This window comes from Hipposideros armiger, unplaced genomic scaffold (genome assembly GCF_001890085.2).
Source record: "Hipposideros armiger isolate ML-2016 unplaced genomic scaffold, ASM189008v1 scaffold_310, whole genome shotgun sequence".
NCBI classification, from domain to species: domain Eukaryota; kingdom Metazoa; phylum Chordata; class Mammalia; order Chiroptera; family Hipposideridae; genus Hipposideros; species Hipposideros armiger.
In genome coordinates, this window is record NW_017731660.1 from 1,863,585 (window position 1) to 1,880,190 (window position 16,606).

At 48.9% G+C, this 16,606-nt stretch overlaps 2 protein-coding genes across 2 annotated transcripts; both read right to left on the reverse strand.

Annotated features, from left to right (window-relative positions):
• Positions 1–200: 200 nt before the first annotated feature.
• IL36RN (interleukin 36 receptor antagonist) lies at positions 201–4,417 on the reverse strand. The gene is made up of 3 exons (XM_019660007.1): positions 4,238–4,417; positions 3,896–4,143; positions 201–3,146 (listed from the first exon to the last, which is right to left on the reverse strand). Exons 1-2 carry the CDS (start codon positions 4,415–4,417, stop codon positions 3,919–3,921), a joined length of 405 nt encoding a protein of 134 aa, XP_019515552.1. The 3' UTR covers positions 201–3,146; positions 3,896–3,918.
• Positions 4,418–10,266: 5,849 nt separating this feature from the next.
• LOC109391995 (interleukin-36 beta-like) lies at positions 10,267–16,364 on the reverse strand. Its single transcript, XM_019660008.1, is given in 7 exon segments — positions 10,267–10,299; positions 11,432–11,558; positions 12,838–12,947; positions 13,572–13,609; positions 13,612–13,710; positions 16,152–16,259; positions 16,355–16,364. Coding segments are annotated over 7 exon segments (525 nt in total).
• Positions 16,365–16,606: the final 242 nt, after the last annotated feature.

A 16,606-nucleotide genomic window follows, 5' to 3' on the forward strand; every position in this document is an offset into this window, starting at 1 on the left:
CTGCCACTGCCTCCAGGATACTTTCCTTCTCAACAACAGCTAATTATAATGTTACTGGGAAAATGACATTGAACACCTTGGCTCTTCATCTTTTTGAAGGAATGAATTCAATCAAAAGACAGAAATTTATGCAGTGTGAACAGCAAAAGTTTATTAGTAAAATAAAGTACACTCTGAGATGTGAAGTGGGCTGACCCAAGGGAGGAAAGCAGCCTTGCCTTACATAGCATGGGTAGAATTGCCAACCCTCTCCCTTCTCTTATCTCTTTCTCTCCCTGAGGTGCAAGGTCCTCTGGCATTTAGCAAAGCTTTTCTTTAATTTAGGGGCCTGTGTAAACACACCCTTTTGATTTAGAGGATGAATAAACATATTCCTTTGATTTAGAGGCATGGGTAAATACATCCCCTTGGTTTGGTGGCATGTGTAAACACATCCCTTATGGGTATGTGTAAACCTGGAATCCTGTTGGGCTAGTGAGGTATTGGTGACAAACAGGATGTGTTGATAAGCAGGATGTCTTCTTCTCTTAACAATACATTTCTTTGATTCGGGGGCATGGATACACACATCCTCTTGATGTTGGGGGATATGTACACACATCCCTTAGCAGTGTGTGTAAACCTGGAATGCTGTTGGGTTAGTGAGGTATTGGTTGTCCTGACAAACAGGATGTATACTCCCTTCTGTGATTCCTAACAACATATCTCTTTGATTTAGGGGTATGTGTGAGCCTGGAGTCCTGCTGGGCAGCTACAAGCGGTCTTGACCCAAGTAGGAACAGCAGCAAGGGGTTTTATAACCAGGGCAAAATTTCTCTTTCTCCTGCTCATTTCTATCTATCTACCTACTCTATAATTAATAATACCCTTAGCTGATGACTATAGGTGTTGAAAACAGGTCCACTTCTGCAATAGAAAATAAAGGTCTGAAGAGCTGGGCCACCAGGACCTTGCATAACACACTAGCCAGCAACAGTCTGCTTGGAGAACTGAACCTACAGTGCGGCATCTGCTTTGTCCTCTGCATGTTTTGGGCATGTGTCCTGCCCTCCAGCCAAGTAGTAACTCCCTGGGGCCCTGACTAGCCCCCAAATCAGGACAGGACGGGCCATGCGAGAGTTGAGGACAGGTACCCAGAGGCCAGCTTACATAATTTTCATCAAATTTCATCTCCTTCCTCAAAGGGCTGGAGGTAGTTTACAGCATAAGTCATGACACTGAAAAGTAAACGGTAAGCAAACACCCAAATTTTGGAGGAGGTTTAACACAGGCGAGACTTGGAAGCCCAGGCTGAGAGTAAGGACCACAGAGACCACATACAAAGGTGTCCCCGAGGCTCAGTGTTGTCTCTGAGCTTTCAGAGAGAGTGGAACATACACAGGATGTGCAGTCTGGGCCCTGGCTCTGGGTGACATCAGGGAATTCGTTTAACCTCTTTGAGCCTCAGTTTCCAGATCTATAAAATGGGCTTTGTAACACCCCCTTGTAGATTTCTCAGGATGGAGGCAGGACAGCATTATGACTGGCATCTTGCGGGATGCTCAGGAAAGAACTATGCTGTTGGGTGGTGACTGAGCCTTATTACCCAGTACTTGAGGTTTCTAAGGTGAGAGGGGGGGGCCTTCTCCCTCTGACTCGGCCTCCTTCCCTTTCCTGTGTCACCCTGGGCCCCTCCCTGATTGGGAATGGAATGACTTACACGTGGGGAGGGAGCACACCCCTGCAATCAAACATGACTGGTCCTTGCTGAGGGGAAGAGGAGAAGGGCTATCAGAGGAGGAGGGCAGTTGGGCGGGGTGACAGATACCCATGCACTCAGAATTCCCATCACAGTTTGGAAAGTCCCACCAGGCTGCTGATTCATAACTGGGACCCAGCATCTACCGAGGTCTCCCCAACCCCACACACCCCAGGAGCTCCAGCCGCCCTCACTGGGGCCGTCTGGGAACAAGTCAGCTTGTGACTGTGTCCCGGGAAACCGGAGAACAAGTTCCCATAAGCCTGTGAGCCAAGGGCACCGCTCAGGGCTGAACCTGGGTAGGCAGGCAGGAGCCTCACAGCCGTCATCATGTCCCTGCCCAGCTCTAGAATTCAGAGGCTGGCCGTTTCACCCCATCTGGCCCAGACTTACTGTCAGAGTGAATATCACTTCTCTGTGGAAGCTAAACCCCCCTCCAGGCATGTAATTTCTTCTTGTCTTCCCAGCGGGACACTCAGGGCTGGCTTTGATTTCCCTGCTTCAAATGTCACCCATCCTCACTGCCATCCACAGGTCACTGAATAGCAAACTATCAAGTTAAGTATCTAGTTCTGCCAAATTAATTGTCAGCTCAAAGTAATAACTCAGACATATAAGGTTGGCTACTACACCCAGCGAACATGTGTGCTACTCCTGGGCAAGGCATGGGGCTGTGCAGCAGGTTGGACTGGCAAGGTTGGCTTGTATACTCAGTGCTATACCAGTTTTCTTGCCACCCTAGAAACCCCCTTTGTTCGGGGGCTTCCAACTTATTGTCATTGGAATAAGGAGATGGGCAGGGCAGTACTTTTCAAAACTGAGTTTCACAATGACATTTTACACAGAAATCTAATGGAGGTCATGGGGACAGTGTCTCATCCTAGCAGAGCCTTGGCCATTGGCCACTGACCTTGCTGCAGCACAGCTCCTGTCTCTGCCTCCATCCCCATACTGCCTTCTGCCCTGGGCCTCCTCTGAGTCTCTGCATGTTCCCTCCTCATCACACAAGGACAACAGGCAGGCCGGATGGAGGGCCGCCTGATGTACCATAACCACTTTGCTGATTATACCCGCACAGGCCTATGTGCAAGTGAGGCCGCAGCCTGAGGTTTCCAAGACACGAATTTTGGCAGACAGTATTCACCCAGTGCAGGAGGCCCTTGGAGGCTGAAGTGTCAGGGGCCGTGGCCACTCCAGGCTACAGCGCGGGAGACTCCAGCCACATGACCCAGCACACCTTTCTCTGTCTTCATCGATCTCATTCGATCTCATTCCTGCTGCCACCACAGAGCAGTCCACTTCAGATGTCACCCCATGGAAGGCGGAGCAGAGTACAGCCAGAAATAATGTCTGTTGTGCTCACCTCAAGACTAATTCTTCTGACTACGACGTAAGTCATCCATCATCACTGTTGAACAACAATCATGTACAAATAAATAAAAGGAACAGAAATAAAAATCCCCTAACATACCAGCACCCAAACCCTGCTAAACTGGAGTAAGCTCTTTCAGACCTTTTTCTGTACAAAAATATACAGATAGGTATTTTTTTATTAAAATGGAATTCCATTTTAATTATGCCACTTTGTATGCCACTTTGTAACTTGCTCTTGTCACTTAATATGTCACGAGTATCTTTACAAGTGAGTAGACTCCAGTCTCTTGGATCTTAATTGTCCTTCAGGTCTCAGAAGGAGTGCCATGCAGCCCACCCTTGGTCTTCTGAGTTGGAGCCACCTCTTGGGGACCACCACCCTCTCCTGTCCGTGGTGAGCATGAGTGGGGATGGAAAGGATACTACATGGCAGCTGAATTAAAAGGAACAGAGGGGCTGCACCTTGAGTCTCCAACTCTGTGACCACCTCCCTCTTCTGTGCAGGGGTGAATGACAGGACCTCAAATGGGTGGCTGGTGGTCTTAATAGGTTCAACTGGGGACAGACTGGTCTAAAGAATCTCCCCACCCACCACTCAACCTTAAGGAAACTATGATGTCATGTGGTGGGTTTTGCAAGTTCCACAACAGCAGGGCAACCCAGCAGGGAGAGACTGGACTAAGCCCCAGACCTCAGGGTCTCCCCTAACTGGGAACTGGGAGGGAACAGTGGCCATGTGCCCAGCCAGTCAGGTGGGGTCTGGGATCCAGTGGGGGTAGTTACCTGGGGGGCCAGCCAGCACTGCCTTAGTCACAGTGCTGGAAGTAGAAGTCTGTGATGGGGTGGCCCCTACCAGCATCCCCCGGGAGCTGGGTGAGTCCAAGAGGCTGGTTGGCTTGGGGCACCCTGCACAGGAACCAGCCTGGGAAGGCAACAGACTTGAAGCTGGAGGTACGCCCCGTGTCCTGCCAGTAAAGGTGAAGCCCCCTGGACTCCTTGGGGCTGCGGTAAAGCTCCATGATTTCCACTGGCTGTGAGAGAGCACAAGAGAGGGGCGTGAGTGGTGGCTGGGGCCTGGTTCCAGAGTCTGCGGCTCAGTGAAGAGAAATGCCTCACAGAACTCACCTCTAGTTTCAGAACTGGTTCTTGCCCAGTCCCACACGACAGGCACCGGCTCCCTCCCTGTTCACCCAAGATGACTGGGGACAGGTTGACATCCAGAAACCAATTAGGGACAACGCTGATCTCCTCCCCTAGAGGAACTTCGCCAATGCAGGGGCCTTGCCTGCCTCCTTCCCCTCCCATCTTGGCCTCTGGGGAGTAGGTCTCAGCAGCTGCCACATGGAGAAGAGTGGTCTCCCACCAGGTGGCCTAGCGGACATCAAAGCACAGAGCACACTGTGCCACCTCCCACCCCCATGCTCGCCCCCTTGTCCAAGGTCCAATCTTCATGTCTTCCCCAACTCCACGGGGGCCTAACCTCCTTTAACCACCTCCTCAACCCTGCGGCCTCTCCTCAGTTGTTTGGATGTTTTTCTATCCCCTGTGGGAGTCCTGAGAACAAGAGAGGGTCAGTCTTCTCTGTGCCAACACCCCCCAACACATAAGCACCCATGCACACACTGTCCTACATGCACACATGCATGCACCCACACAGTGCACCCACAGATGCATGCACACATGTGCACACACATGTGTGCACACATGTATGGTCTCGCAGATGGTCTCCTGGCCCCAGCGCCCAGTAAGCATGTCCCAGGTAGGCAGGTTGTGCTATTTTGGAGTACAGGCTTGTTACTCTCAGTGTGGGGGACCAGGCCAGATGATGCCACCAGCTATCAGGGTCCCACCACCCGGAGTGACTGGGATCCCCAGAGAGCAGAGGGGACCCAGGGTAAAGCGGCAGAAGCCCACTCCCACAGGGCAATAAAGGCACAGTGAGCCTGCTTAGTTCTGTCCTCAGCACTGAGTACCAAGACAGGGAATGTGTGACCTATGTGCTCTGTGGGGAAAGGACAGCACTCATTTTGGAAAACTTTCCCACCTTTGCAGAGAGGCCAGGCTGCTCTGGGGTGTCTCACTTTGCTGGAAGGGCTATCTGTCCTTGCTCAGAGCCTGGTTTCAGGTGACCATCTGCTGTGTGGGGCCTGGGCCTTGCATGGGAGGGGCCCTGAAACTGACACAGATGAGAGAAACAGGGCTTCTCAGATGACCTCACACCATCCTGACTTCCAGGAACACGCTGTTCATCACCTTTCCTTGGGAAGGAAGGCCCTAGAGACTTCCCGGGGATTCCCATGTCCTCCTGAACACCTGGTTCCTGGACTATAGGCCCTTCCAGACCCAGGGGCTGTTCTCTCCCAGACCCAGCCTAGGGACCTTAGCACAACCTCTCTTTCTCCCCTCTCCCTCCTCCCTCGCTCCTCCTACCTCTCCCCTCCCCCTCTCTCCCCCTCTCCTCCCTTCCCTCTCTCCCTCCTCCTACCCTCCTCCTTCCTCCCCCCTACCTCCTCCCCTTCCCTCTCCCTCAGGCCTATGGAAGGTGCTGGAGGTGCAGCTCTCTGCTCAGGGGATTTTAATCTTCATACTTATTGCAGAAAAACCTGAAAGTCCAGATTGGCAAAGGAGAAAACCTGAGACTTCCAGCTTGAGCACAATCAGAGCCCATGAGCAGAGCCTTCCCTCTGCACATGGACACGAACATGCGTGACCCCTATGGCTCTCACACAGACACACGCAACTCCCACGGCTCTCACGTGACCATGCTGTAGGACCTGCACTATTTCCCACCTGCTCTTCATGGAGCAAAGCAGCGGGGTACCTTTCCACACCAGACAGACTGACGGTGTTGTCACATTCAGTAGCTGTATTTCATTGTGGACATGCAGTGCTATTTATTTATAGCCATCAGTTATTCTTGGTCCTTATATCACTACAATTATTTGCTGTTGAATGTCATGTGTGACAGACATCTGTGTATCAGCACCTTGGCTCACTGATGATTTTCGTAGAAATAAACTCTGTCTTACACTATTCATGATTGATCTTTCTTTAGTCCTTAGTTGGTAAAATAAAATGCAACTGTGTAACAAATTCATGCAGGCTTTTGACATCCTTTACACTCTCTGTGCTGGATTCATGAAAGGCAAGGGTCCACGCATAATAACAAACAATTTAAGTACGTCATGATGACCACTGATAACCATTTACTGGGAAGGTAAAATCTTAGAGAAATTGTGTTCAGGCTTATGGACTAAAAAGTCCTCAAAGCATTCAAGAATAAATGCAATTCAATTCAACTTATTCAAAGGCTAGAAAATAACCTATCATTCACATTAAACCACTAATGTAATCAACGCCTTCCAGAAAAATAATAAATGTAGAGGCTGCTTTATGTAAAACTATTAAGTTGACCATAAATTGACCGAATAAAAATGATACAGATTAAATAATTGCAAAAAATAACAAACCCACCTTCTACCCCCTCCACCCCAAAAAAGAAATTTCAGGAGCTGGCCTACAGGCAAAGTGCTTTCCAGCAAACAAGCTTTTATTTGGTAAGTGATCATAGAGAAGCGATTTTGTCTCACCTAGAAGGTAAAATGCCATCTGCCCGGCTGCCTCCTCTGAGCCCCTTGACACCAAGTGAATTTAACATGTGCCCACAGGCCACTTGTCCGGCTTCACAACATTCCTTCCTCATTCTTTCTGACAAGGAAAAATACCACAACATGCCCCACAATGGAGCCAGCTTAGAGTGCGGGCAGGTGTCACCTAGCTCTGTCTGCACATCACTAGGGACAGACACAGAATGAATGGGTGAGATGAGAAGGTGGGAGTGGGAGTGGGAAAGAGAAAAGTTCTCCACACTTGACAAGAAGACAAAATGATGAGTGCGTGTGCTTTCCATGTCCTGCTGGAGCATTGTCAGGGCACCTTTCCTTGACATTAATTACTATTGATGAGATACCAGGCTCTGTGAAGTTAGATGTGAACTAAGAGAAGGTTGACAATTTCCAGGCTATTTCTTCTTGATATAAATGATAGCCCCAAAGAGCACAGCTTTACTTCCTTGCAATTAATTGAGCATTTTATTTAATCTAAGCAAGCCAACCTATCCCACAGTTCTCTCCTCTGTTCTGAATTACTTGTGGATCAGCTTTGTAATCCTGCTGGCCCCTTCATTCATTATAATGATAAATCTTTGACACAGGCTCACTGTGCATTTGTATGAGTCACATTTTGGACGTTCTGAAAATTAAACTGGCCTATCTAAGACAGTGCTATTTTGCCTCTAACTCACATACCCTGTGTGGTGGTTTTAAACATGTCACAAATTATCTGATAGTGAAGCTAAAGTGTGTGCTGCACTCAAAGATGTGCTCTGAAGAACAAGCTGCCTGGTGGAGCTGACAGTGTGCTCAGTCCTAGGCCAGATCATAAAGGGCACTGCAGCCTCCTCCTTGATCTTTCCTGCATTGCTCACCTGGGGAGAAGCCCCCTGGCCTGCCCCCAGAACACCTAGGTGGCCTGTGGAGAGGTCCCTGTGAGGGAGTGGTCTTAAACAAGCCACCAGCTACAGCCAGTTCTCTGCTGACACAGCAGTGGCCGACACCTGCGACCTCGCGTGAAGCCTGAGCCAGATCCCAGCAGTACCACTGCTCTGACTTCTGATTCTGAGAGCCTGTGAAATGACAAGGCCTTGCTCAGTATGGGATGTTTGTTACTCAGCAGCAGGTACCAAGCACAACTTGCTCTCACCTGGGGCACTTTCTCCTCCTGTTGTCTTTTTCTTCTCCAGAGTCTTCAGTGCGCACCCTCCCTTCTTAGGAAAATCTCAGTTCTTCATTGACTTCACAACCATGGAGGTGCCCCAAAGCTGTCCCAGCCTGAAGAGGGATGAGGTCCCCATGGGGCTCTCTCACCATTCTGTGAGAGTGGGGAGAGCAGATGGGGACTCACTTACACGCATGGCCACACCTGTGTAGTGTGGAAGCACGAGCTCACAAACAGCTCATTATAGCAAAATAGGCACCTTTGTTGGAAAGGTAAGTTTAACAGTAACTGAAGTAACCAGTGTTCACTGTCCCCACAACTGTGTTTAGTGTTTTGCCTGACCTTTCTTGTTCTATGCTCAGGACTGCGTTATGTGCTACTATTATCTCTGGTCCCTTGGTGTGCAAACCAAACATAGAGACATTAATTATGTTGCCTGATGTTAGTAAGACCAGGAATTGGCATCAGAACCAAATCTGGGAAACCTCAGTCTAAAGCTACCAACCCCAAGACACACCACCCAGTGACAGTGATCCTTTCACAGCCTGCATCTGATCTTGTCATGCCTGACAAAAAGGCATGTCTCCACTATGCTGCACGATCCACAAAACCAGCCTCCAGGTAGCTCTTGGCCTCTGTTTTCATGTCCCATGCAGCAACCTCAGACCACATGGGCTTCCTGCTCCTGCCACAGGACCTTTGCACTGGCTGTCCCTCTGACTGGAGCTCTCCTCCAGGATGCCACATGGCTCACCTCCTGGCCTCCTAAAGTCTTGGGTACAATGTTGTCATCTTCTCAGAGACCTACTTTACTGGGTTGTCATGAGGACGGGAGGAGACAGAGGTTGAGAAGAGCCGGGTCAGCACTTAGCACAGACCCACAGACACCTGTCCCTTTTCCCCAGTGTGTCCCCTCCCACAGTCCTCCCAGGACACTGAGAATGTGGCAGAGGTAGGTTTACATTGACCTAAATCTGAGGCTCGTTGGAGACAAGTCTCATGTGCCACTGGCCTGGCTGCATGACTGTGGCGAGCACTATGGGGTCACATACAGGGAAGGTGAATGCTTGCTGTATGCTCACTGTGTCTGGTGCTCTCTCAAAGCTGGACAGCCTTGTGCACAGTCCTGTGAGGTACCAGATAAAACAAATGAGGCTTGGGGAGAGTCCCCCACCCCAAGTACAGACTAGTAAAAGACAGACAGTACTGGTGTCCTGGCAGCTGAACCCTGGGACTCACCCCCCACCTCGCCCCACTGTAAAGTGTGGTGCTTCTGGGCTCAGAAATAGGGGGTGGAGGGCAGAGTGGGTGGAGACCACTCCCAGGAGCTCCAGTGCAAGGACTACCAAGGGTGCCTTCAGGAAAAACCATGGGAACCAGCAGACTTGATCCAGAGACACAGACAGGGTGTGACACACTAGGGACGAAGGGAACCCTCCTCTCCCTGGGGTGACTTTGGAGGTGCAAAACACTCAGCATGGGACATGAGGCCTTCAGGGAGCTGCCCGCACACAGAGACCTCCTGCCCATCTCCAGTCACATGCTGGGGTCACTGTGGGGAGCAACAGAGGAGAAGCACCACCAGGCTCAAGGCACATTAGAGGCATGGACCCCATGAAATCACAAAGGCCATGCTCAGCGAAACGTGTTTGCTGGGCTCCAGGACAGTGAGCTAGGAGGGCACCCCACAATGTGGGGTGAGGCTTGGGTGTGTGTCATACCCACAGGCAGTTTCTGCTGACTGAGTCACTAAGGGCAGGGCTAGCTGCTTCCCTTGTGTGCACCACGGAGGCCTCAGGGCCTGGGGACTCCTCCCCGGTCATGGGGTTTGGCCATTGCTGGACCTCTGTCTACCCAGCAGCTTTGACTTGAGCCAGACTGGAGCTGGACATGCAATCAAGCAAAGCAAACATGGAAACCTCAGTCTTGAGACTTCAGACTCCCTTTATCTCTGTGGACTCTCAGCTCTGTCTCCTCTGCTCAGAAAGAATTCCAGGCCCTCCCAGGTTTTCCCTCTGATTATTGGGGTGCTCCCTGCTTTAAAACTGTTTCATAGGTTTTATCTTTTTTCTTGTATTTAGTAGATTCAGGTGAGACATTAATTTGGTTCTTGTTACCCCATCTTTCTGGAAGCAGATAGACAGAAACCAATTTGCATGTACAGTGGGATCTCAGAGTCACTTTTGAGTGATGTGGATGAGCCAGGCCCCCAAAGTACCTGGTGAACAACTCTTGTCATGATTCATTGTGTGGCTGGAGACATAATCCACAGGCAGAGGAAGCCATTGCCAGATCACAGTGAGGGCACAGGTGACAATTGCAATAGATGTGGTCTTCTGGTACAAGGGTGGCACTCAGGTATGGAGAAACAAAAACGCTCAGGCTGGTGCCTGCTCTGGGCCTGTTATCACCTGGTGGGAACAGGTTATGTTCACTGTCACATCAGAGGGGAGTGTGGACAAGCATCACTGGGCTGGGATCTAGGGGTTGGCCAATTTCCTCAGTAAAGGGCCAAATAGTAAACATTTTAGTTTTTTTCAGCCATATGGTCTCTGTGACAACTGTTCATGCTTTTTGTTTGATTTATTCTCTTTTTTGTTACATTGAATTTTCTTTTAATGTGCTAGAGCCATACAATCTTATTTTTATTCTTCTATTAGTTAACTGAAAATTTTGATACACATATTCAAACTCATTTTTTTCTCTAAAAATTCATGTTTATTTGTTATTCAGCATGCTATATTGTACAAGCCCTAACTCGGTATTAATTTTATGTGCTTTAAATAAATTAGATTTTTATTTCTTAGAAGAAGTGAGGGATTAAGATATCCAGGTCAGTTTAGACCTGGTGTCAGCACACTCTGCCCCATGGGCTTATTCTGATTTACCAGCTGGCTCTGTACAGTCTTTGAGCTAAGAATGTATTTTTTTACATTTTAAATGGATGAAATAAATTTTAAAGAGAAATAATATTTCATAGCAGTGAAATTTATATGAAATTTAAATTTCAGTGTTCATAAGTAAGGTTTATTATAACATAGCTTTGCTCACTGACTTCTGTCACAGGGGAAGGCAAAGTGTCATGGACCTCAAAAGAGATGAGATGTTGCACCTGGTTAGGGAAGTGATGAGAGGATTCTATACACTTCATACAGGTGTGTGTGTGTGTGTGGGGGGTTTGGAGACACAGGCAGGTGCGATATCAGGGGTGAGAGTGTTTGACATGTTTGCAAAAGCACGAGAGCAGACATGGAGGAAAGCAGCTCACTTTAATTGAGTCCGTCTCAGCCTAGGTTTACACCAGAAAGCAGAGCCTGACACAAGGGTTAGCATGTGGGATGGTGTCCCAGAGAACAAGAGTAGGGCCTGGGGAAACTGAGGCAGGGAGATGTGGAAAGCCAATGCAAGAATGTGCTCTTGGGCTCAATGCTGCCATGGGTGATGATGACTCAGTCCTGCTGGGACCCTCTGAAGACCATGTAGATGGAATGCACATCAGCATTTCCCATGAAGTGCTGGAAGAGGTAGCACTGTCCCACCTACTCCCCTCCCCAACCGGTGAAGGTTCCCCACGGAGCAGCTCCCTCTTACTTCCAGGTTTGTACATGTGTGGCTGCAAGCGTCCTTCACCAGGTGTCCCAGGATGCCCAGAACAGGGAGAGAGAGATGGCTGGTGCAGGGGACACGGAATGCTGTCGGGTTACAGCTACTTGAAATACCACAGTGAGCAGAGAAAAAGGCGGGCTAACAAGCTATCAGGTGAGGTTCAAGGTTGACCCGTGGAGCAGTAGGGGGCAACGCCAGAAGAACAGACCTTGGAACAGATTATGCCTAGCCAAGAAACTTGCATTTAGCAATCGGGACCTGTCACAATACCTGATACTCCTGCTTGTCATGTGAAAAGAAAGGCAAGTTCTCCTGAGGGAAGAGCCTGCATGCTCACACTCATGTCCAGGATATCACAGTCAGTTGCAGTTGATGTGTGATTGGTGAAGTGAGTTTGTAGACTGTATCACAGGCTTCAACTAAAGCAACCTCACAAAGTGGACAAGGGGCTTAAAAGCATCCCAAGAAAGAAATTGATTGGAACTTCAAAACTCTCATAGCTGGTGCTTTAGAAAGTAGAAACAAGGACATTACAATAAGTTCTGAGAAGTTGCCAGAAAAAAATCCAAACTAATGTGATTCTTTGAAATATTAATCAATTTGCATTCACTATTGTTTTTTTTAATTTCCTTTCTTTTTTTTGTGTTTTTTTGTTTTACGCATTCACTATTGTTAACAATTACTCTTAAGCAAAGAATATACCATGGGTAACATGATTAACTAATAATTTAAGAATTTGTCAAGATTACTGACATGCAGAATTTTAATCTCACATTCATCTGATTCTTCAGTCTTATCTCTTATAAATATTACAATATTTATAATGAACATTCCTAGAATTAAAAAAACATTTTTATTGAAAGGGCTGTATGAACAAAGGGCTGTATGAATTGGCATTCATATCTCTAGATAATGGGTTGGCAAGAGGAATAGGACGAGAGGGTGCATACAAGGAGCACTTGGGATGTTGATGTCACTGGAATTGGCAGCTATGTGGACGGTGGGACAAGATCAGGAAAGAATAAAAAGTGACTCTTAAGTTTCACACTGGGACAACATTCAAGTGGGGGACATGGTGCACAAGTGCATGTCTTGAGGAGACGGTTATGGCAGTAAGTACGAGATGGTCGATGGGTGGGCACTAGGGCTACGTGGTCTCAAGATGACCTACTGTTTTCAGGCAGAAGTTTCTCTGGTTGCTTGGCCCTCTTCCTGGAACCAGCACCCACTGCCTAGGCCAGATTAACTCCTCAGGGCTGAAATAGAAGTTGGTGTTGTAGGTTTTGCCCTTCTCTTTGGTGAGGATGACGGGCTATCCCACCGTGGAGGAAGTGGCTATAAACCAGCCGGGGTAGGCCACCGACTGGAAGGTAGAGGTGGAGCCCTCGATGCCTCGTAGAAACAGAAAGGGCTTTAGTGCGCTCTTTTCCACATACAGGTCCATGATCTTCTCCTAGGAGCAAGACAGAGGCCTGTTGCAGCGGGTTATTGGGAGGAGGGTGCTAAGCTAACTCAGCCCTCAAGGGATCACTCTCCCCGGGGAAAGGCCAGGCAGAAAGCAGGAGGACACAGGTATCAGAACAGGCCTCCCTCTGGTTCCCAACAGCTTGCCACCCCCCAGACCAGAGATTTCACAACACCAGGGGCTTCTGATCCTTTGAGGGGGCACTTGCTACCCTTAGAACAGCGGTTCACTGCCTCACAGGTGTCCCTGCTTTGCACGTCTGTAGTTCAGGCAGGTGGGCTTGTCCATTACAGCTTCTGTTATAGCAGGAGGATGGGCTTCATGATGACAAATGCTGCTATCAGGGCTGGGACCCAGATGAAGTCTCCCCTTGTCTCCTCTGCTTATGTAGGAGCACCCCATCTCAGAGGAGTTTTGGGGACAGGGAGTGGATGCTGTGACATTGCAATAAGTGTTAACACCTACTGCAAAGGTGTTGATTTGGGGGTCATCCAAGTCAGGTCTCCTTCCTTACATTAAATAATCCAGGATTGCACAAATGTTATTTTCATTCAGTAGTATATTTAGTGAAATAAAATGTCCATGTCCCAGCACTTCTCTCCTTAGCTGCACACAACCACTCACCTTAAGCTGCAGAGTCAGATGGCCCTTATTTCCCCACAGAAGAGGCAGAGGTCAACGTCCTTGAGTCCCAGGTATACCAGGCTTCCTTTTTGTTCATTGTGGGACTCTGTGTCTGAGTAAATAGTGACTGGAACAGAGACAAGGACAGGTGTCTGGCTCCAGGCAACAGGACGCCTGCCAGTCCTGCCTGACACATGGCTGCTCCTCCCACTGGGGTGCTGATCAGCCAGACTCCCCCAATAAGCTACATGGTACAAACCCTGGGTCATGAGCTGACACCCATTCCCTTTTCCCTCCTTAGCATAGAAGACAGTTGTCACCAGGGCACATTGCTTCCCAAAAATTAAAACAGAATTACCTACCACACTTGCAGCTAATTTTGACCCATGCTTAAGCTGTAGCCCATGGGCTATACATGAAAATACTGGGTGGGATTTCTAAGGACACCCTTCAAGGGGAGCTGACTCAGCTGGAAGGACCATTCCTTATACCTGTGTCTTCCTGCTGGACACTTGGGTGAGGGTTGAAGTGACCTCGGGGTTGCTAAGGCACTAGGGTCCCAGCACACTGGCCTCAGCCTGCTCTCAGGCTTCCTTCACATGAGAAAGAATGAAACTTTATCATGGTGGAAGTTCCAGTTACGTGGCTGTCTGTCACCATCAACTGAAGTTAATTCCCACTAAGTGAGCCCAGCAGCCCAGGGGGGTTGGGGGCAGGGAATTCATGCACCCAGCACTGAGAAAGAGGCTCTGTGGAGGCATGGACAGTTAGCTGAGGACAAGGGAGATGCTGTCAACACCCCATGTAAAACAAGAAGAAAGAAGGAAGCAGAGTAATGGCAGAGCCACAGTCAATTGCAGCGCCTTCTTTGAGGGAAGTGACCAGAGCCTGGGACAGTGGGACAGAGACAAAATTTAGGTAGAAAAATCCAGAAAGACCTCTCTGCACAGGTGAAGTCCACCCATGGCCTTAAAGCTAAGAGGAAGCTAGTAAATGAGGAGATGGGGACAGGGGGCTGGAGGAGGTTTGGGGGAGTGTTACAGATAAAGGCCCAGATGGAAAAGAGCGTGTTAAGTTCAAGGCTTCAAAGACTGGTGAGCCTGAGACCCCACCTCTCACCCCCAATTCACAAGCACATAGGAATGACACTCTTCAATTAAGATGGTAAGGTCATTGCCCAGACAACAAATGAGGAGGCTGCCCAAATGAGGGTGGCAGTGAGGACGCGGTATCTGTGGTCCAGGTCAGTTTAGAAATGAGGCCTACTTTGCACAGACTCATCAGTCTTTGTGATGGTCTGGATGGAAACTGAGGAAAAGGAGGAATCAAGGTTGTGCACAGGCTCGGGCACAGGGTGACGGCAATGCCAATCATGGGGGCAGGGAAGACCAAGTCCAGCAGTAGTTCTGAGAACTCAGACCCACAGTTGCACTTGGGACAGATGAAATTAGGTGTCTGAGAGGACATGAAAGGGACATGGCTAAAATGTTTGGAGGAGACATCTGGGCTGGCAGAGGTGACAGAGGTGGTCCATCAATCCTGGAAACTGGCTCGCAGTTCCTCGGGGTGTTATAGTGTGATTGCAGATGTAGCTCTGAGGGTCCCCAGCACTGAGACGTTTTACAGAGAAAGTGAAGTCAGAAAGAAGGGTGCAGGGGAGGACCAGCAAGCCACAGGCAATGTTCTTACAGACAGAAAATGGGGAGTGTTCAGCATAGAAAGTATTGTGAACCATGCTGACTGCCCCTGAGGAAGCCAATGTAAGCACGCAGGGCATGTGTGCTGGCTGACCTTGGAAAGTGCAGCTCGGGGGTGTGGCCAAAAACCAGTTCAGAAGTCAAATGGTTTCATGTAAGCAAGAAGAGGGGCAAATGGGAGGTAGGCAGTATGGGCAGCTCTTCCATGGACCTTGGCTGTGGCTGGTACGCAGAATGGTATGTAGGTCTGTGTGCAGGAATACACAGTGACAATAGGCATCAAATGTGGGCATCAAGACAAGCTTTTTAGCATTAAGCTTGGCAATGTCACATTAGAGCATGTCTGCCAGTGACAGAAAGGACCCAGTGGACAGACAAAGGTGGGGTATGCAGGGACCAGGGAAATAGGATCAAACACTGAAGTCCCAGGGAGGCAGAGGGCTTAGTTGGACTGACTTTTCCCCCCCAGCTTAATTGAGGCATAATTGACATGAGATGGATTGACTTTTGATGGGAGGAAGGAATATGCTCTCATTACTAGAAGACAGGACCCCAGGTGAGACTGTAGGTTTGGGGACATAGGTAGCAAGGGTTGAAATTTAAGAGAGAAGCTCCAAGGACATGGTCAGCTTCTGACTGAATGGATGGTTCCTTTGGATAAGGACAGCTGCCTGTCCCTCACACCTCGTTTCTAGCTACAAGGTTTCCTTTGCGGGAGGGAATTGCCTTGTTCATTCTTGCACTTCCTGTGGACACTAAGCTGGTACCCAGAGGTAGGAGAGGCAATGGCCAGGCCTGTGCAAGCTCAGCCCCAACTCCAGTGGAGCTGGCATCCCTTTAAGAGGCAACAGTGGCATTAATTGTAACTTACCAGGTTTGACATTGCTGCTAAAAGGAACTGCGAATAAAGCATTTCCCTTCAGGACCCACACCACCTGTAGAGAATCATGAATTCTATAGGATCCAGAATTTTCCACTTCTGCCAGGTGACAGACAAACACAAAACACACATGAGGTTGTTATAAACTTCAGGACTCTGGCTACATCCTGGTAATACATTGAACCACCTCCCACCCCAATTCATGGTTTCGCTTCCTGCAGCTTCAGTTACCCTTGGTCAACCGTGGTCTGAAAATATTAAATGAGAAATTTGCAGAAATAAATAAGTCATAAGTTTTAAATTGCACACTGCTCTGATTAGCATGATGAAATCTTGCACCATCCTGTTCCATCCCTCCTGGGACGTGACTCATCCCTTTGTCCAGCATGTCCACTCCTCTCCCATTAGTCACTTGGTAGCTGCCTGGGTTATCAGCTTGACTGTAG